This window comes from Chrysemys picta, chromosome 10 (genome assembly GCF_011386835.1).
Source record: "Chrysemys picta bellii isolate R12L10 chromosome 10, ASM1138683v2, whole genome shotgun sequence".
NCBI classification, from domain to species: Eukaryota; Metazoa; Chordata; order Testudines; family Emydidae; genus Chrysemys; species Chrysemys picta.
In genome coordinates this window covers 66,544,566-66,567,359 of record NC_088800.1, presented here as the reverse complement: position 1 = coordinate 66,567,359, position 22,794 = coordinate 66,544,566, and the positions used below count along the sequence as shown (strand labels likewise).

The following is a 22,794-nucleotide window of genomic DNA, read 5'->3' as shown; positions in this document are numbered from 1 at the left end:
CATTTTGTTGTCTTGCTGTTCAGGTAAATTTAATACTCAGAAATAATAAAATCAGTTTTTGAATGGGACTGCATTAGCATGTTTTAATATTGAAATCCCATTGTATGTACAAACAGCAGTAATAAAACCAAAATGAATTAACAGTATTCCATTTGGTGAAATAGTCTGCTGTTTTTCGTTTTCAGAACATGAACTTGGGATACTACACTCAGATCAGGATTCTTCATATTGACAGGCCATCTGCATTTTGTCATTAAAATTAGCACGCAACAAACATCTAACAACCTTCAAAATTACATTTTAAAATTAAGCCTTTTATAGTTGAGTTTGGCAAGAGAGGCTCCAAAAAATTTGTTTTGAAGTTGAAAAACAACAGTTTAATGGATTTCATTCATATTTGTTCTGGGAAAACTGTCATTGGGGCTAAAATCATATCAAGTTTCTGCCCAGTATATTGGGAAACAGCCAAGACGTTACATTCTGAAAACTGGGGTTTATAATAGAAATACCAACTCGCCCTTAACTAGAAGATTGCTGCTATAATGTATACATTTTTACTAATGTGATCTGCTTTTAGATTTATGAATCATACTAGTTCTGTGTGTCATACTTTTGGTTTCACACACATGATTACCATATATGCTGATATTATTACTGTAGAATAAGAAGTGCCTGCATTCTTTAAAATGTCCCCGATGGGTTTTTTCTTTCCACTTCAGCCTACTTAATGAGTCTAGAAGAATAAATTGATAGTCTTACTTTGGTGACAAAGGCCCTGATTCGGCAAAGTGCGTAAGCAATTGTGTAATTTAAAATGACTTCAGTGGGACTACTCAAGTGCTTAAAGTTAAATAGGTGTTTAAATTCCTTGCTGAATTGGGGCAAAAGTAATTGAAGAGAGTTTTTTGGGTCAAATTTGATTCAAATTTTAGCTTTGTAAAAATATGCTCATAGAATCAGTGAGGATTTTTTTTAATAACGAAAATCTTTTCAAATAAACAAGATATTTCACTGGAGTGATTTAAGCAAATAAATATTACCCTCTGGAGTTTTCAACTCAAACATAACCCGGAGAATTGCAAGTGAAATTGACAAGAAACTGGCTATCATCAAATGCAAAATTGTGTAGTCTTCTCCCTAGTGAAAGAAATGTCAAAAGTAACCAGTACCATATCATAAATTGTGAAGTTGTGTAAGTTGTTTTAATTATTTCAGTAACATAGACAAGGACACTTTTGTAATAAAACATTTAAATCTGATGGTGCCTCTCTAATAGGTCAACACCATTTATACAGCTGCTTATACTAATAAACAGCATTTTGGTATCCTGTCCATCTGTTGTAGTGTACAGTAAATATTACACATCTTGTTTATGTTGTGTAGATTCTGTAGCTACAGATTGCATCCTAAATTGATGATGGGGCAGGGTCCCTTGATCAGAGTGCCTAAGACAATGGGGTGTTGATTTGGGATCCCCAGGCACTACTATAATTTAATAATAAAATTAATAATTATTATTAAATACTATGTTGGTTGGTTGAGCCTGTATGACCAAGTTTTTGACATGCATGGAGGTATGGCTTTGAAAATCAAATGCTATTTTGGTGGTCTTAATATGAGACAAAATAGTTAACAGAATCATTAAAAGTTTTATCTCTTTTAGAGACATTTGCAGAACCCTCACTGCAGGCAACTCAGATGAAACTGAAGAGAGCTCGGCTGGCAGATGATCTGAATGAGAAGATTGCTCAGAGGCCTGGCCCTATGGAACTGGTGGAAAAGAACATCCTTCCTGTAGACTCCAGTGTTAAAGAAGCAATTATAGGCAAGTAGAAGATCTACAACTTGGATCTGTTATCAGTAAGGCAATATGAGAAATTAGTAATTTGAACCTTAACTTTAAAGGTTAGTTGAAAAAAAAAATAGTTAATTAGCTATGTATTATGTCAACTTCAAAGATACCTATGCCCTATCAGCACTAAATTGAGCAAAGTAATACTATTTTTATTCAAACTCAGTTTTAAATGTACAGTTGATTGGAGTATAAGGCTATGTCTGTCTTACATGAGTGAATCTTTTCATTATTAAAAATAATTAAAAATTGACGCTACATAAATGATTCTTATTTAGTCACCTCCCATCTTAAGGGAACATCCCACTAAATGCTCAAATATATGGAATACAGTTCTTTTTATTCTTTCTTAGAAGACCATCACCATTGAGCAACCAATTTTTGGACCCTTGAATATCTTTTAAGATGGCTTTTATTGTGTTAAAAATAACATTTAGATACAAAAATAGTATGCTAGTTGATTTCCAACATTTCATGGCTCCTCTAACTAGCTAAATACTGACTTTTGAACTAAAGAGTTTATTTTTTGTAAACATCCTAGCAGTTGGACAAGAGAGTTATCCCCAAGCTTTGGATGATTACTCATTTGATGAAGACAGCAGTGACGCTTTATCTCCAGATCAGCCTGCTAGCCAGGAATCCCAGGGTTCAGCAGCGTCTCCTGGTGAGCCAAAAACAAGTGACTCACCATCATCAGTCACACCGAACACTACTTCTACCACACAGGTACAGTTTATAAATGTGAGAATCAAATCACAAACCTATGTATTGTAGTACTGTATTGCAGTAAAGAGAGCACTGATAAAAAAGCACATTTACCATACATGATATTTTACTTTCTGCGTGTTTTTGTGACATTTCACTTAAATGATGCTCATTTTAGGTACTGTTGATCACTGTTGGAAAACATATTTGACCAAAAAGAGGTATTGAAGGCTCCGAACATAACATAGGAAAAGGAGGAAGCAAATAAAGAGCACTAGTTGTGTTCTCACCTTTCTTTATTTCCCTCATTTTTTTCATAAATATTTATCATTTTTAACTCCTCTTTTATTTTATCTTTCCTACTGGCCACCATCTCTGTGTCTCTTTCTATGATATATATGACCCTAGAAATACTACTACTTCTTGAACACCAGATTTCATTCATCACACTGCCAAGCAACCCACAACTTCAGGTAACTAAACTAAAGCAGGCTGTTTCAAGCTTTTAAAAACTCTCAATATTGTTTTTTCACATTTCCAACGTACTTCAGAGATGACATTGAATTAGATATTTGGGGGAGGAAAGATAATACCCAGTTAAAATCAGACACAAAAAACAGATAAACCTTTGAAAAAGACAAACTTTCATACTGTTTTCAAGCTCTCTGTGTAGTCTAGAACTGATGATGAATTAAATTATCTCAGATTCATTGCTTGCTAGTATCTGTAATTATTGGATCCTTTTTAATGGACTTTAGAGACACTTGTTTACCTAGATTACTTTGCAAATGCTTGCAGTAAAAGAGTTCAAAAAAGAATTTAGGGTTCAAAAAAGAACGAGATAAATTCATGGAGGATGATAGGTCCATCAATGGCTACCAGGATGGGCAGGGATGGTGTCCCTAGTCTTTGTTTGCCAGAAGCTGGGAATGGGCAACAGGGAATGGATCACTTGATGATTACCTGTTCTGTTCATTTCCTCTGGCGCACCTGGCATTGGCCACTGTCGGAAGACAGGATACTGGGCTAGATGGACCTTTGATCTGACCCGTATGGCCGTTCTTATGTTGCTGCACTGGAATGTGAAGAACCCAGTTTGCTGTTCCTAGGTTCCAAGAGTGAAATCCTGGCTCCCTTGAAGTCAATAGCAAAACTCCCATTCACTTCAAGGAAGCCAATATTTTACCCCATGCTTTTTCCAGAATCTGTAGAACCTTTGCAGTCATCCCAGAAGAATGTTTTGTCTTTAATAGTAATGGTTAACTGCAGTTGCTACTGGCTTTTTAGTACCTTTCTTCGTTCCAGATAGTTAACTTGTATAAATCATCATAACTCTATTGAAGTCAGTCAGTGGAGCTATGACAGTCTACATCAGCTGGGGATCTGGCCCTGATCTCCAGAAAAGATCACAGAAGTAATGAAGATGTTGTTTTTTATATTTATATCGTTTTAAAACCGTGTAGATGTTCAGTATTAAGAAACAAAACAAACTTGCTGTTTCTCATCTAAGCTAGATTTTCTTGTTTTCTTGCATTATGTATCTAAATTAGATTTTCCAAAGAAGAGTGAAAGTAAGGAAACCTGTAATACTAAAAGGAACAAAACTGGCAGATGCAACATTTCTCTAATCTATAACAAGATAACTGAATGAATGGTATTTGTTTTAAATAGATTAACAAAAAATCAAATGTAGATTTGACTCAGTAGCTTCAAAATAGTACTATCCACTGCCATGGAGAGATCGGAGCTTAATTGTTAGTCTTTGTAGCTTATGTTCTTAGGTCAAAGAAGCAACATTGCTTCTCTCAGGTGCTTCATTGACTGGTCCAAAGGTAGTCTCCTTCAAAAGGATGGCAGTTTTGTGTCTCTGACAGTATAAATTATTAGATCTAAAAGGAAAACAGATTGCCTCTTCAGAAGTAGAGGCGATTAAGATTGATCCAAATTACTCCATTAATAAGCTCCAAGGGCCTAATCAGTGTCATCTCATTACATTGGTGTACATCAGTAATAAACCCACTGTAAATTATCAATTCCACTGTAAATATGAAAGGAGTATTGGGACCATAGTGTCTTGTTTCAAACATTTTTCAAAAATCATGTAGTAGCAGACAGGTGGAGGCATAATGCTGTACTTGAATTTATTTTCTCAAAAGCCTGTCTCAACCAATTTGTAAAATTTGTAGACTTAAAGAACTAAACACCAAGTTACCCTATTATTTTTTTGGATTATTAGTCTAACCGTTTATACTATTTAGAATAGGGTTGTCAAGCGATTAAAAAAATTAATTGCGATTAATCACGCTGTTAAACAATAATAGAATACCATTTATTTAAATATTTTTGGATCTTTTCAAATATATTAATTTCAATTACAACACAGAATACAAAGTGTACAGTGCTCACTTTATATTTATTTTTGATTTAAAATATTTGCTCTATAAAAAACAAAAGAAGTAGTATTTTTCAATTCACGTAATACAAGTACTGTAGTGCAATCTCTTTATCATGAAAGTTGAACTTACAAATGTAGAATTATGTACAAAAAATAACTGCATTCAAAAATAAAACAGTGTAAAAGTTTAGAGCCTACAAGTCCCCTCAGTCCTACTTCTTGCTCAGACAAACAAGTTTGGCTACAATTTGCAGGAGATAATGCTGCCCGCTTCTTGTTTACAATGTCACCTCAAAGTGAGAACAGGCATTCACCTGGCACTGTTGTAGCCAACGTCGCAAGATATTTATGTGTCAGATGTGCTAAAGATTCATATGTCCTTTCATGCTTCAACCACCATTCCAACATGCGTCCATGCTGATGGTGGGTTCTGTGCAATAACAGTCCAAAGCAGAGCGGACCGACGCATGTTCATTTTCATCATCTGAGTTAGATGCCACCAGCAGATAGTAGATTTTCTTTTTTGGTGGTTTTGGTTCCGCATCGGAGGGTTGCTCTTTTAAGACATCTGAAAGCGTACGCCACACCTCATCCCTCTCAGATTTTGGAACGCACTTCAGATTCTTATACCTTGGGTCAAATGCTGTATCTATCCTTAGAAATCTCACATTGGTACCTTCTTTGCGTTTTGTCAAATCTGCTGTGGAAGTGTTCCTAAAAAGGACATGTGCTGGGTCATCATCCAAGACTGCTATAACATGAAATAAGTGGCAGAATGCTGGTAAAACAGAACAGGAGACACACAATTCTCCCCCAAGGAGTTCAGTCACAAATTTAATTAATGCATTATTTTTTTTAATGAGCATCATCAGCATGGAAACATGTCTTCTGGAACGGTGGCAGAAGCACAAAGGGGCATATGAATGTTTAGCATATTTGGCATGTAAATACCTTGCAACAGCAGCTACAAAAGTGCCATGTGAACACCTGTTCTCACTTTCAGGTGACATTGTAAATAAGAGGCAGGCAGCATTATCTCCCGTAAATGTAAACAAACGTGTTTGTCTTAGCAAAGGAAGGAGGACTAAATGGACTTAGGCTCTAAAGTTTTACATTGTTTGTTTTTTGAGTGCAGTTATGTAACAATTGCGTGAGTTAACTGCGATTAATCGACAGCCCTAATTTAGAAGAAAATATATATATAATATAATATAAAATAAATAAAATTTGGAGTTGCATTTTAAGCACTCATAAGATCTATCCACTGGTGAAAACTAGAACAGTTTAAATACGCAAAATGGAATGTTGAGATGCTTGATTCCCTCTTTCACAGTTCATCTGAACTGCAAAAATAGCTTGAGTTTTGCAAACAAACAAAAAATCTTCACTATAATGTAGTTGTGTGGTCTAGAAAGCACAGTAACACTGTCTGACCTTGAATATTTCTGCATCTTTGAACATCTTATAAAAATGCAGATGGAAAACAACTTGCCAGATTATCAATGGAATGAACATCATTTGCCCTGCAAATTAATTTTAAGTTTGACCAATTCCTAAAACAGAAGGCTATGTGTATAATATAGTCATCTGAGCACTGTTATCATGAGTGCCTCTCGCTGGATTCTTACAGCCAGTTTTGGTATCTCCAGCCTTTGAGTTACTCAGTAGACCATTATTTATGATGCTTACTTGTATTAGATGTTGCCAGACTGTTGGTTTTCCTCTAGTGTTAATTCTTTGTGCCATTTTGGTCCTTGGCTTCTTTGAGACAGCCAGCATGGATGCCCAATTAATATAAGTATGGTCCTGGGCTTTTTTGATAGGGGGACATTTATCCACTTGGAACTGGAGACCACCAACTCATTTAAAGTAGGTTACCAGACTTCCACTAGACTTTCACATGCATCCGAAGAGGTGGGTATTCACCCACGAAAGCTCATGCTCCTATATGTCTGTTAGTCTATAAGATGCCATAGGTCTCCTTGCTGCTTTTACTAGACTTTTAGTCACTATTGATCAGTAATGAATTTGAACTTAAGTTCAGTTCCTTTCAAGTCACTATTCCCTAAATAAAATTATCCCTGCCTTTTTCTTATTCCTCGTTACACTACCAACACCTTATTTTTTCTTTTCCTATGTCTTGCACTTTTTATCCAGATTTCCTCCTTATTACATATTGCTGCACTCATGAACACTTAAATGTTCAACCCAATATCTTGCAAGTTTTTTTTATTTCTAATAATCCATTGATAGTGATGGTTGGGATTTTCTGGTGCTTACACTCATACATTCTTAATTGTATACTCTAAAATAAATGTGCCGCTTTTGCAATGTGACTAAGAATAACTATTTTACAGTTTATGGAAAGATTTAAGGAGGAAACAATTTTAATGCCAGAGTGATGGGTATTAATGTAAATCTGTAATATCTCTTTTGGTTAGTGATGGCTGTAATCTAGTGCTGGATTTTCAGAACAACTTCATAGGGAGCTCAGGGTGTTTCATGAAGGTTCTATACAAAGTACAAAATACAGAACTGAGCATTTTGGAACATTTTCCCATTTGTCGTTTAAACTCGCTTTATATCGGTACACTTATTTTTAAACTGAGCCAGTTGACTTTTAACATGGCCCTGACTCTTGTAAAATTGCAACTACTTTACTATACTACATGGCAGAAACTGGAATTATTCTGAACCTTTTTCCTAACCGCCACCATGATACAATGCAAAAAAGATTGCAAATTTCAAATTCTAGAAAAACATGTCTGTCTGAGGCAGCTGATAGTATACATCATTTACAGTGCATTCCTTCCTGAGGTGCAAATTGTGACATGAATTAGGTTCCATATGGAAAAAATTTAATGTGTGTTGAGTGAAATGAAAACAAACCACATGAAATCAGATCAGTAAGTGAAGAGTTAGGCTCCTTATGGATAGTTAAATAAAAATACTTGAAGCAATGCATGCCAAAAGCCATTCAAATGGTAAGTGTTAGATAGATACATGGTAGCAACAACAAAACAACAGAGCACTTACAGCTAATTTGCAAAGCACTTCAAATGGGGCTTTAAATCTTCTAGTTGCAGATTTTACACTGTGTTCCATACTCTTCTACATATACATCTAGAAGTATAAAACTGCTCCTCCACAGACTGAAACAGATGCTTATCTTCATGTTCCTTTTGAAATATAAGAATAAGGGCTCACATGTGGAACATGTGCCTGGGAATTTGCTCTTTCACTCTGTTAATTTCCTCTGACAAACTTTGCATTTTATTACAACAGAAAATATAACGAATATTTTGAAAACAATGGAGTATAGTCAGGACTCTTTGAAGACTTCCTCCTGTACATGTTTCCAGGCCTTAAAGCATTAAAACATTTATGATCCCTCAGACAGATTGAGTGATGACCCAAAAGTCATCTTGCTTTCACCTCAGATGTTTGCATCTGGTAAGGATTAGGTGTTTTGACCTCATTACTTCAAACATGTCAAGTGATGATAACACTGCTTAATAGCCAATTTATTTTTAGACCAATTTCTGAATACTGAAGGACATTGCTCGATGAAGCAATGTGAAATGATTACTTTCCTAATACACTCAAACTAGCTGTTAACCTGGTGCATGTTCACTTTCAGTTAATAGAGAAAGTGCCGAAATAACACATCTGTGATGGGAAATGGGAGATTTGTTCTTTTATTGTTGTCTTTACATATCTCCTTTAAGAAATAGAGAAGTGGCAACCAATCCACAATTAAAACCTGTTAAATTAGAAAACATGACAAGAAAGTGAAGGACATTGTTTGCCCTTTCCTACCCTGCTTCCCCACCCCAAATAGAGCTATTGTAAAAATGAGGAGTCCACCAAGCTGCATATTTCATATGGTTTGCAGCCCTTTCAATTTGCAGCTCATTGTCAATGTGAGAACAGGTAATTGACTGTGTGGCAGTGGGACTGTTCAAGTTCAAGTAACATGATGTTTGCTTGAGAGACAACAGTTTGATTCCTAGTATCAGTGAAATGGCAGGGTTTGTTTGGTTTGGGGTGTTATTGTTTTTTAATAGTACTAATAAAAAGCCATATTCTGAAGGGAAAAAAAGAAGAAATGTTGACTGGCTAGGTCAGGGAATTACACAGGACTACCACTTTAAATTTAGTTCATTGACCTCTGATGGCTGTAGATTTTGTTCCATGCAGGTAGGATACTGTTTGCGTTTGACCTTGCACTATTAAGAAAACCTCGAATATGGTCAGTTTTGTAAAATTCCATTCATTGAGAGTTGGCTGTAGTATCATTGCCTAGGTAAGTATAATCATGGGTACTGATACTACTGCATGCTTTAGGATTTAAAAGGCTGAATAAGGAAAATGAGTAGTGCTGCAGTTACTCAAAATACGTTTTATTTTAGCTTTTTTACAAGTATATTGTTCACAGGTAACCTCCTTCTCTAGAAAAAACATAGATATGTTACCACACAGCACTTCCTAATCAAGCCTACTTTATTCTTAAGGTAAAAAGCTTTACAGAAAAACATGTTAAAAATGATAAAAGACCCTGTATATATGCTAATAAGCTTACCAGAATTAACCTTAACATGGACTCTGGCAGGAGCAGTCCTTCAGCTCTACCCAAGGGGAGCCCTTGTGGTTACCTATTCATCACAGCTTCAGCTCAGAACAAGCACCCAGTCCCTTCCAACCACACACTGAGAATGTCTGAGCCCAAGGCCCATTCTAAAACCAGGCTATTTATTTAAAATCCCTTTCTTTGTCCGTTGGTCCCTGGGGAATGTAATTTGAATTAATAAATGCGCACCTTTCCAGTGGGTGGCTTCAAAGGGCTGATAGCAGAGGAAGTACATTAGCATCTCCCCATAGGTGCTGACTACATGCCCTGGGCTGGAGCACCCACAGAACAAAAAAATGGTGGGTGCTGAGCACCCACAGGCAGGCCCCCCCCCCCCATCAGCTGTTCCGCAGCATGCAGGAGGCGCTGGGGAGAGGGAAGTGAGGGCGGGGTGCACTTGAGGGAGGGGGCAGAATGGGGTGGGAAGAGGCTGGGCAGAGGTGGGGGATTGGCAGAGGTGGAGTGGGGGCAGGTCCTGGGGCAGAACCGGGGGGAGCACCCCCCGGCACATTAGAAAATCATCACCTCTGCATCTCCCTCTCTACTAGAAAAATACATACAATGCCATAATAACACATACACTTTGTATTCTTAATACAATGTACCCCAAAGATATTAATCCTGATTCAATAAGGTTTAACTTAGTTCAATAAGGTTCGTTCAGTATATTGTAGGAAATTGTCAGTCTGTCACCCCACAAGAATTGGCAGAGAGATTCAGGGTAGATATAATACCTCAGAACTACCTTTCTTATTTTGTGAAATGAACTACATTTCAAGTTGATGGTGTCCCAGTGTCCCTTTTAGTTGTAAACAAACTGGAGGGAATTTAAAGAACTGAGATTGAGGTCTGCAAAGGTTATAAAAACTAATTGATATGGACACAGTGGTAAAATGAGGATAGACACATGCATGGAATTAAGCGGCAGACCCCAACTTTTATGAAACTTTAACACGGGGAGGGGGGGGGGTGCTACCCAGGCATGTAATTGGTTCCAGTGCAGGAGTTACAGGGCTCCTTACCATATAACACATAATGTGGGTAGGCTCCCCTCAGCCTATACACCAGGACTCAGCTCTCTCTGAGTCCTAGCACCCTCCCTGGTGCAAGGGGGACAGAGGGTGCAGCAGGGTGGGGACCTTAGCTTACAAGGGCCATAGTCTGACCTCAGCCCATGAAGGACGCAGGGTCTCAACCTGAGCCCAACACCCATCACCGAAATCCCAGGTCTTTTACCTCTGGGAACCTTTCGTTTTATTCTCTTAACTATCCTGGGAACCAGTCACAGGGGCCACCACTGACTAGCTTGGTCATTTCCCACCCAACTATGCTGCCTAGAGTCACAACACCTGCCCAGTCCATGTCTACACATGCTGTAGCAGCATGTCAGCACTTCCATCTGACAGATGTACACCATCATCCCTTCTCGCTGATTGTAAGGGATGTCCTTATGCTGTATCACTGAACACTCTTTCTCCAGGAATATCTTGGTACCCCCTTATTTACTTTCTTTCTAGCGTTGTCTACATGGGTTGGGTCTGCTCCCAATCCTGACCGGCCTATCAGTGAGTGCAGAAGAGGCATGAGCTGATCCCACTGCATGCCTCTTCTGAATGCAAACAGCTTTGGCCCTGAAGCCCACTGAGATCTAGCTGCCATCCTGAGTGACCTCTTGTGCACCCAGTTCACTACAGGGTGCTCACAAATCTAAATGTGCACAGTCTGGGTAGCTGCTGAAACAAACACAAACATTAAGTTAATTACATTTTGCCGTTCCCTGCCATCTTTTCATTGGTGTAAAACTTGATTTCCAGCGCCTTATTGCTTGCACCTGCCACAGGCCAAAACCTTTTGCAGCTGCTAATGTTGCTGCCCTCATCCTGGAAGAATGAGTACCAAATTTACCCGCAGTACCGCAAATATTTTCTCAGTACTGCGCTTACTTGATGCCTTGTCAGGAAGCTGCCATCACCATGTATAAATAGCGAGCCTAGCTGCAGGCCCTGAATTTTTAGTGACGCTTTTATCGCCTTTACAGGGCACAAACGCTTTTCTGCACATTTCTTCGATGCCACATTAGCCCCTCTCCCCTTCTGGCCTATTAGGTAGTACCTTAAACACAGAAACACCAGTCCTTGCAGATAGCTGTATGTCAGTTACATTTAATGCACGCTGGGACCTGTCTGCAGCTGTTTTAGGCACCAGTTCACCCGCTCTCAAAGTGCCAGAGAAGGCAACAACAAATGCCACCTTAAATAACATGGTCTCCCTCTCAGCTGCAGCCCCAGACAGAGCCTTTGACAGCTCTGTCAGGGTTTCCAGTATTATGAGTAACCTGTCCTCCCTCTGATGCACTAGCCAACCAGAGATAATGGAGGGAGCCCACCTGTGGTGGGTCACAGGCACCACATATTGTGCCATCTGGTGTGTGGGTATGGGCCACCCACAGTGCAGTCCTTCCGGTACCCTAAATTCCATGGACTCTGAAAGGCTTATAGACCCTCAGAGTCCACAGGACAACCGAGTCTTCGACTAGCCTCGCAGCTGTCATGAGCCAAGGTCCCGGAATTGTTGGCGCATTGCCCGTGGATCCCTGCTGGCCAGTGGCAAGTTTCCGAAATCTGTCGTCCTGAAATTGACAGAGGATTGGCAACACCATTATCCATTTCCAGAACATGCACTGCATAAAAAAGGATGTTAAACTGCAGGCAGTGTAAAATGAAGGCTCTCACCAGCCTTGTTACCCAAGCAGTCTTTGCCAACAGTCTATTTATAATATGGATCCTGGCCACGCCAGAAATCGGACTTTCTTGTTCTGAATGTTTTCTCCCCTATTGACTGCCACCGGTGTAGGAAAAATCTCAAGGAAGGTGATGTCCCTTGTAATACCCTGAGCCATCCGGCTTTCTGGCCCCCTTTGTGCACACCACTCACCTTGAAAGTAAAGTAAACCCCAAAACCGATACCTCCCAAGGTAGATTATACCTACAGTTCAGTCCTGAGCAACCAGCCCCAATGCCATATTGAAACCTCCATTTAACTCATCCAGGAATCTTTCCCACTCTTCTAAGTCTTCCTTCATTTCCCTTGTCATTCTGGTAAAGTGATGGGGTTTTCATGCTCCAGAGAAAGCAGATGCTAGATGAGCACAAAATGCCCGATGGGGAGGATCACCCTCAGGCAAGTTTAGGTGCCCTATGACCACTTATAGTTCCTTCAGAATAATTTTCTTTGTCCCTTTCAGAGCCCATATCCGTGCCCTGACCAATTCCAACTTCTCTGTAGATAACCTAGAAACCAATGAACTGAGTCCAGTTCACAGTGCCCAGGTATGTTAAACTTTGGGCAGGGCTTTCTGTTTTTTCTGTGGTGAGGGGGGCCCTGAAGCATTCGACTACATTCTGAAATGCCTGAAGCACATACTGACCTGTCCCTAATCTTCCTGCACTTGAGAAGATGTTGAGATTGTGTATGAGACTGGCCTGTTTCACACAGTGCCTATCACCCACTCCAAAATAGAGCTCCATCATTTGAAAGTGGCACATGACACTGAGTGCCCCATGGGTGTGGCTTTATCAAAATAGTAGTGGCCTTCAAACTGAAATCAAAGCAAGTTGAAGTCCCTTGGATGCATTGGAAGCAATCAGAATGCAGATTTGATGTCACATTTTGGCAACATTGCCCCAGGGCAACACTCCGTAACCATGCTACTGCAGCATCAAATGACAAGTATCTGACTGAACACAGGTAGGGGTCAATATAATCATTTTACCAATGAGCACTGGGGGTAGGACAGGTGATGGATAAGCCTGTATTCCCCCTTCGCCTTCTTCAGTACCACACTCAGGGAAGAGGAGCAGTTCTGGCACTAGACTATATGGGAAGGGACCTGCCACTTTCACTGCTGCCACCTCCAAGGTGATCTCTGCCCTATCTATATGCTCAAAGCCTTTAGTGGACTTCAAGTTGTCTATCCAAGAGTGGCACCTCACTCTCTCATATGGGATTTGATAATCAGCTGAAAATCCGTTCCATAAATAAGCTATGTCTTTTTTCCCCCCAGGATAGTTCAATAACAAATTCCATAGCCCTGTATCTTAATTGAGAAGGAGCCTGTTCCATTATTACTACCTCTCCCTGTAGTAATTCCTGAAGTACTGGGACCTGGAAAACCCCCTTTCCTACAACCTTGTTGGAACTGCCCTTTACCCCCGAAACAGGAGAGTGTGCTGTGCCTACAGCAGTGTTTGTACCTGCCTGGGGTATGAAAACATTTCCCGTCATTAATGCAAAGTACACATTGGCTTTTATACCCATATTTTGAAAATGAGGTTTTGGCACTAACAACTCGCTGTCTGTGAATGCCAGCTAGGCAGGGTGATAAGGAATCATACCTCCAGCCAAAAGTGCCTGGTCTGTTTTACCCCAGGGTAAATCAGGCTCCTCTGCCACCCTCTGTCTAAATTCTCTGTCATGCCTTAATCATGCTACCCCACCACATGTAGCATAAGCCATCGCTATTAACTCCTCAGACTTGAAGAAGGAGAGACACCTCTTGGGGCTCCCCACACAAATTATACTCACATAAATGTGGAAGGCTGCCAACTAGTTCAAGAGTTTGTCACCTTAGGTCTGCAGAGTTTGTCCTCACCTTTTTTTTCATATGTTATTTGCCCCCTCCTCTGTCTGCTTTCCCCTGAACAGCAAGGTAAATAAATTCACAAATTCCCTTTCCAACCTTTTCTTTAAGCCCTTTAGACAGATGATTCCCGAGTAGGTGACTGGATCCCACATAACCTGTAGGGCTTTAGCTGCTGTGTCACCTGCCTATGTTTCATTAGGAATAATGCTACCTGATGCAGGGGGCAGCTCCCTAGTTGCTCGGTTTCCTTTGTGGGATATTATGCTCCCTTCCTCCAAACTTGTGAGTGTCACCTCCTCCTCTGAGAGTGGCCCACACTTGTCAGGCAGGCTGCCCAACCTATGGGCCACTAATGCCAGTGATTTTACCGGTCACCCCATATCCATTGGAGTGGGTGTCCAAGGGAGGAGGGACCAGAGCTATCACCCTTGCCCCGAGTTCCAAGATTCACAGTCCTCCCCATCAGTATCAATGAGCCTCTGGGGACCCACTACCACATCCTAAGGATGCCTGTTGGACTTTCGGCAGGTTATGGGAGTGAGGCACTGGCGTCATCCTTGTCCATTTCAGTGAGACTTGGACCCTCACTTTCTGCAAACACAGAGCCTGAATCTGTGACCTAGACCTCCTGTATGAGGGTTCAGGACCTCATTTGGGAGGAATGCATTCCTCTGACTCACCACCATCTGCAAAGTGAACTGTCCCTGCTGAGGTCCTGACTCCTGCCCAGCTGCTCTCCTCCTCTTGTGACTCTTCTGTCAAGTCATTGATCCTCACTTGATCTCCCTTCCTGTGAAGACTGAGCACATCCTTCCTCCACGGGAGCTGCACTCCCAAGCCCACTATTCCCCAGCAAAGCTTCTGGAACAGTTGGCACCTGTGCTGGGCTAAATCCTGGGAGCTGGGGAATGCTGGCCAGTCAGCACCTATCTCCCCCAGCTGGCCAATGGGTGCCAGAAACTCCCAGGGGGAGGAAATACCTATTGTCCCTTGGCGAGTGCCTCCCTAGGACTGCCCCTTTCACAACTGGCCCCATCAAGTTCCCGCACCCGTTGATGCAGGTGGATGGCATTTTGTAGAGCATGACTGGGAGACAACGGCTGTGCAAAGGAAGGAAAATAATTATTTATCATGTTACAAGGAATATGAATCAGGGGGAACGGGATGAAACTAAGAGGGCGAAAATTTAGGCTGAATATCAGGCAAAACTTCCAGACAGTGACACTTATAGTACTGTATATAAAGGCTTGATCTTTTGCTGTTACCTTCAGTGAGAGCTGGAGAAAGTCCTAAGACTGTAGAATATTCTCTGAAGGGAAGCAGCGGAAAATCCCATCATTAGAGATGTGTAAATCTAGACTAAGAATTCACTAAATATATAATACATCAACAATCCTGCATAGGCTGGGGAAAGGACTAGATGGCCTAGTTAATCTTTTTCCAATATCTTTAATTCTGTGTGTGTGAATTGGTCATACTTTGTTTTATTTATTTTTTTACATGTTTTTGTGATGTGTTCTGGAAGTGTTCAGGTGCTGGATTTTAATGAATGTTTCTTTGTTTTTCAGCAGTATCTCTCATTAACCTCTGCAGTCCCTGAATTCCTAAAGCCTGCCCCCACCACTGAGCAGCACACTACACACTCTACAACTACTACTACCACTCTGACCACAAATACTCTATCTGCAGCAAAGCCTGGGCCAACTCTGGTAAAGGTAGGTTATAATGAAGGCATTTGATGTCTTTGCTTTAAATCTGCTCTCTCGAATCCTGTATATAATGAAATTGAATATATCATAGTGTTATAGTGCTTTGATCTATGTATATAAAATATCCTGCAGTGTTCAGTTGAATATACAGTGAAGTCAACTGAAAACTGGCATACTGTGTTAGATTTGCCATTCATAATTTGCAGGCTCTGCAAAATGCTTACGAGCCATCCATATACTGTAGTTGTAGATAGACCCAGCAAAATTCTGCACACTGAATCATGTAGTAGGATTCATACTACGGTTGAAGTACAAAAGAAAATGCAAAACTGAGACAAAGACTGCAAGTACTTGCCAAATTGCCTTGATACTTTGTATTTTTTATTGGTGAAATTCATCCCTCCCAACACAGAGTCCAGCTATTCTGGCTTTGCGTGGGGGACTAAATGGGAACAAGGAAATTGCATTCACACCCCGACCCACAAACAGGCCATAGGGCTGCAGTGCATTCTCTCCCCAACTATTTTCGAAGCCTGTGGACTGGATTGTGCCGCCATGCTGCCTTGTGGTGGTTTTAGATCACCAGATCCTCATAAGTGAGAATCCTATAGGCCCGTTCATAGTAGCCCCTTCTGCACTAATGTATTTGGAGCTAGCATGGAACTTTTGCACAAATTTAGATGTCCCTGTGTGTAAAGGTCTACAGTTCTCCCCTCTTGGAGCCTCTGAAGGTGTTGTGGAAGGCATTATAGACACCCTACACATCAGGATGAACTTCACTGTCATATACTTTTATAAGGGATGTGCTGTGTTGTTGTATTATACTGGTATACATTTGGAGGATATTCACTGAAATTCATTCACCAACTCACTTATAGTGCAAAACCTTAACAACTTCAAACACCCCAAAATGCATGATTGTCAGGAATCAGGGCCAGTAGCAGAGCCAGTCTCCGGGCAACCTAGCTGAGTGCAGCCAGCCTGTAGTAGGGTGCCTGCTTGGCTACACTGCCTGATTGGTTGGAAGAGTCCACAGACTGGCTCTTAAGCCTAGTAGTAGCAGCAGTTCAGCAGCCACTCAAAGCATTTTCCCATGGCTGCAATAGGTCCAGTGCCTACTTGTTTCCAGCCAAGTTCCCACTTTTGTCTCCAGACTTGCCTCGCTCCAGGTAACCTGGTCCTGACACTTGGCTCCAGTTACTGACTTTGGTTTTGAACCTTTTCTCTGGTGTATGGCCTCTGACACTGGTTCTGACCCTTGGTTCCGATTCCTGACTACCGACTCCTGCTCTAACCACTAGGCCCAACTCCTGGATCTGTTCTAACCATTGGGGACGACTGTCCACATCCTGGTCACTGATCATTAGTGCACATATGTCAACACAGATTTTCCCCTTTCAGAATTTTTGTGCTGTATATCTGTCTCCAGTTTTTCACTGGAAATAGCTTCCAAGAGTTCACTTAAAGAGTGCCCTGTCCAAAAGGAAGTTTTTTATTGGGGGCACAAGGACCCGCCAGTGAGGGTATAGCTGAAACAATCTGTATGTAAACCCTACTTTTGGGATTCATAGACTTGCATGCGTTCATGTTCTCATTTGTTTCTTAGTTAGTGTTCAGGCTTGAAATACAGAAAATAAACCTATTTTAAGAAGTATGAATCCAACTGCAAATAATTAAAGATGTTCAGAAATCCATCTCCTAAATTTAAATGAAAGGGGAACAGTTAGTAATATTCCCAAGTCATGTGCTCTTTGGAGCAGTCCTCCAAACCAGGCACTGATAATTACTGATTCTTTTGAACACTTTGTATACTGCACACTCCCAATTGCATCTCAACCCTGCTTGGAGACTTGGAATTTGTTTTAGTTCTCTCCTCAGAGATGAGCTTCCTTGAGGTAAAAAGAAAAATTATATCCCAGGATATCTGTGGATATGTTTTATTCCAGAATCACATTTTGCATACTGTTATGAGGAAGAAATATCAGCAAATACCCGCCTCAGCCAGGTTTGGTGTGCTGCCAACTGGATCAGTAATCTCCAAAGGAATGAAGATTAGGGCATCCCTTGCCAGCTGAGATAAAGTCATTTTATGAGGCATTTCCGTAGGATAATTGAGAAACAGCATTTCAATCAGTGGTGACAACTGTAAGTTTAGTTTGTAGTTATACTAACTAAGCACCTTAGAAACACAGTTTATATATATATATATATATATAAGGTCTGTCAATTAATCATAAGAATGGCCATACTGGGTCAGACCAAAAGTCCATCTCGCCCAGTATCCTGTCTACTGACAGTGGCCAATGCCAGGTGCCCCAGAGGGAGTGAACCCAACAGGCAATGATCAAGTGATCTCTCTTCTGCCATCCATCTCCACCCTCCAACAAACGGAGGCTAGGGGCACCCTTCCTTACCCATCCTGGCTAATATCCATTAACAGACTTAACCTCCATGAATCTATCCAGTTCTCTTTTAAACGCTGTTATAGTCCTAGCCTTCACAGCCTCCTCAGGCAAGGAGTTCCACAAGATGACTGTGCATTGTGTGAACGTCTTCAGAGAACCACTGGGAGAATCACAGTTAACTCATGCGATTAACTCAAAAAAATTAATCACAATTAATCGCAGTTTTAATTGCACTGTTAAACAATAGAATACCAATTGACATGTATTAAATATTTTGGATGTTTTTCTACATTTTCATATATATTGTAGTCTGTGTTGTAATTGAAATCAAAGTGTATATTATTTTATTACAAATATTTTCACTAAAAACGATAAACAAAAAGAAATAGTATTTTTCAGTTCACCTCATTCAAGTACTGTAGTGCAATCTCTGTCATGAAAGTGCAACTTACAAATGTAGATTTTGTTTTAAATTACATAACTGCACTTAAAAACAAAACAATGTAAAACTTCAGAGCCTACAAGTCCACTCCGTCCTACTTCTTGTTCAGTCAATCGCTAAGACAAACAAGTTTGTTTACATGTACAAGAGATAATGCTGCCCTCCTTATTTACAATGGTACCAGAAAGTGAGAACAGGCATTTGCATGGCACTTTTGTAGCTGGCATTGCTACAGGTATTTACGTGCCAGATATGCTAAAAATTCATATGCCCCTTCATGCTTCGGCCACCATTCCAGAGGACATGCTTCCATGCTGATGATGCTTGTTAAAAAAAAAAAAGCGTTAATTAAATTTCTGACTGAACTCCTTGGGGGAGAATTGTATGTCCCCTGCTGTTTTACTCACATTCTGCCATATATTTCATGTTATAGCAGTCTCAGATGATGACCTAGTACATGTTGTTCATTTTAAGAACACTTTCACTGCAGATTTCACAGAACACAAAGAAGGTACCAATGTGAGATTTCTAAAGATAGCTACAGCACTTGACCCAAGGTTTAAGAATCTGAAGGTGTGGATCATGCTTTCTGAACTCTTAAAAGAGCAACGCTCCGATGCGGAAACTATAGAACCCAAACCACCAAAAAAGAAAATCAGTCTTCTGCTGGTGGCATCTGACTCAGAAAATTAAAATGAACATGCGTCGGTCTACACTGCTTTGGATTGTTATCAAGCAGAACCCGTCATCAGCATGGACGAATGTCCCCTGGAATGGTGGATGAAGAATGAAGGGACATACGAATCTTTTGCGCATCTGGCACATAAATATCTTGTGACCCCGTTTACAACAGTGCCATGCAAATGCCTGTTCTCACTTTCAGGTGACATTGTAAACAAGAAGCGAGCAGCGTTGTCTCCTGCAAATGTAAACGTACTTGTTTGTCTGAGCGATTGGCTGAACAAGAAGTAGGACTGGTGGATTTGCAGGCTCTACAATTGTTTTATTTTTGAATGCAGTTTTTTGTATATAATTTTACATGTACTATGCAGAAGAAAAATTCTGCTTTTAACCATCTTAATTTAAATGAATCAAGCACAGAAAATTTCTTTACCTTAGCAAATATTTTTTTTAATTTTCCCTTTATTTTTTTAGAAGTTTACATTTAACACAGTACTGTGCTGTACTGTGCAGTACTGTAGTGTGCTGTACAGTATTTGGGGTTCTTTTTGGTCTCTGCTGCCTGATTGAATGCTTCCGGTTCCGAATGAGGTGTGTGGTTAACTGGTCAGTTCGTAACTCTGAGGTTCTATTGTATTTTCAATTCCAAATGGCCACAAGCTGAGCTGATTACTCTAATGGACAACAGTATTTCTTGCCATCTCATTTTTCATAACTGACGTGTTCCTTTATGCCTCAACTTCATTTTTCATCCAATTGCTTTGTAAAGATGTCTGTGTAATAGCTGTCTTATTTTATAATTTTGTCTAACTTTGTCTCTAAACAGCAAAGTCACCCGAAGAACCCAACTGACAAGCATCGGAGCAAGAAATGTAAAGAACCTAAGCCTAGGGTGAAGAAGTTGAAGTATCATCAATATATCCCACCTGATCAGAAAGGTGAGAAGAACGAGCCACAGATGGACTCCAATTACGCTCGTTTACTACAGCAACAGCAGCTTTTTTTGCAGCTGCAGATCCTGAGCCAACAGCAACAACACTACAACTACCAGACCATTCTACCTGCACCGCTCAAGTATGTGAAACTTTGTCCGTTTTTTTCCTTTAAAGGGATCGATTTGCTTTTTTCTTAAATAAGGAAAAAATATACAGTAAATGTAGAATTTGTATTTTAAGGTTAAATTATGCATGTTAGGCACCAACCCTGTATTAGGGGATGGTGACTCATCATGATTTGAGGTGGTTATATGTAAAGGTAGGTCAGTGCACATACCCTCTATACTACCTATTCCTCAGTCTCCAATTCTCTGCATCTCTTAGCAGCATACATAGTGATGAGACTATAGTTTTGATTTATTGAAGGGACAGTAAAGTCTGATAAACCTATAATTGGACCTACTGGCTTAATTTTGCTCTGTGGACATTGCAAGCACAGCAGCCCCTTTATTTGTCTGCTATATTTTTCTAATCAAACATGTTATTTACATTCACAAGAATCGTGATCTCTTATGAATGCTTGTAACTTTCAACACCCTGCCTGTACACATGTTATGACACAAGCAGGCAGATCAGAGACAAAACACGACCTCTATGCACATTTTGCTATTGCTATCACAGTGTTTTTGTTGCTGTTTGGGGCATTTTGGAGGGGCTGAAAAACTTTTGGATAAGAAGGAATGTTGGGCTTTGTAAGCTGCGATAGGGAGGTTAAAATTTGGGCCTAAAATCCTGTCTAGGTACTTTTTACACTCCTCCCTTTCTCCCCTCACCATAGTATATGAGTGACTCACAAACATCATTAATCCCCAATATGCCCATGAGGGAGAGAATCTAATTTACAGCAATGTAGCATTCTGTTTCCAGCCTTTCTTAACAACGGATAGTAAATAACTAAAAAGTATAATCTGAGAGTAACAAATGACATTTGTATAATTGCCATGTATCCTATCTTTGGAAGCAGTGATGTGCTCTGTGATATCCGCTGCTCATTCTGTTACATGTAGAGACATCACAAAAATATTTTTATCTTGAATCAAATTGAACAAAGAAAGTGCAGGGAATTTTAATTAAAATCCATTTTAAACTGATATTAATACAACAAGCTTAGCCCTGTATGCTGTAATAGCAGTTTGTTCTTTGAGTGCTTGCACATGTTCATTCCAGTGTAGGGGTGTGCACACCCTGAGCACAGTTGCTGGAATTTTTTCCCTTAGTGCTGGTATCTGTCGGCTTGGCTCTAGTGTCTCTGGTGCCGCACGCTCATAGCGCCGGTATAAGGGGCCTTGCCATGCCCTTTCAGTTCCATCGTACCACCCATGATGGTTGCTGGAACTTCCCTCGTTGCTCAGGTCTGGACATGATCACACAGGACCATGCTGCTCCACCCAAACCTTAGCTCTCTTCATCTGATGGCCTGGAACCTTCATGGCTGAACCCCGAAGAACAAGCTTGCTCAGAGCAGGTTCATAGAGTCCTACTGGGCAGTAGAAAACCCTCCACTAGGGTGATGTACCTGGAAAAGTGGAAATGATTCTCCATCTGGTCTTCCCAGCACGGAGTTCTCACTATGCAGTCCTCATTGCAGCTCATTCTGGAATGCCTTCTGCTTTTAAAGCAGCCAGGCATGGCCTTTTCTTCAGTCAAGGTCCACCTGGTGGCCATTTCAGTCTTTCGTTCTAAGGTTGACAGTAGGTCGGTTTTCTCACATGAAATGGTAATTCATTTACTTGTAATACTAACTGTACGCTACATAAAATACCAATATATTTTCCACAGCAAACTTTTCCTCTGCAAGCAATTCAAGAAGCATCTAAAATATTTAATGAGTCCAGCTGTGTTAATTATGCATCTGAGGAAAAGTCAATTTTCTGCCATTAAGTGGATACATTTTAAATTTAGTACTACTGCTTCTTAAAAGTAAATAACATATAACAGCTAGCACTCATATTTTTATGCTTTTTTACTTGCAGACCTCTCAGTGACAAACAGAATAACAACGGGAATATACCACTGACCACTTTGAGCAACAGCACACCTACGCCAGTAGCCTGCACACCAAGACAGAACAGTAATATTCCCAGCAGAAAACCAGGACCTCTTCCTTCAAGCTTGGATGACCTGAAGGTAAACATGAAGAGGGATTTGTCTATGTGCAAATATCAGCAAAGGTTATAACTTGCAAATTGTTACTGACATTTTTATAGAAATGTTTTTGTCATTTTCTTTTACTACCAACCTAGATTTTTTGCTTTTATTTAGTTTTTTCCCCCTCCAGTTTCTAAGAAGCTCCTTTCTTGTCCAGAGCATTTAATAAATTTTATCTAATCCTTACAAC

General features: G+C 40.3%; 1 protein-coding gene across 10 annotated transcripts in view; it reads left to right on the top strand.

The window, feature by feature from the left end:
• Nucleotides 1-22,794, top strand: part of MRTFB (myocardin related transcription factor B) — a 175,344-nt gene that overhangs the window by 133,184 nt on the left and 19,366 nt on the right. For 3 of the 10 annotated variants that reach the window (XM_005306752.5, XM_042861634.2, XM_024109471.3), the window contains 5 exons: nt 1,664-1,825; nt 2,397-2,578; nt 15,793-15,939; nt 20,288-20,535; nt 22,430-22,583. In XM_005306752.5, the coding sequence (XP_005306809.3) occupies nt 1,664-1,825; nt 2,397-2,578; nt 15,793-15,939; nt 20,288-20,535; nt 22,430-22,583 (893 nt within the window). Of the gene's footprint in view, nt 1-1,663; nt 1,826-2,393; nt 2,579-15,792; nt 15,940-20,287; nt 20,536-22,429; nt 22,584-22,794 lie in introns of all 10 variants that reach the window. The other 7 variants (XM_005306755.5, XM_005306751.5, XM_005306754.5 and 4 more) reach the window with 3 other exon arrangements.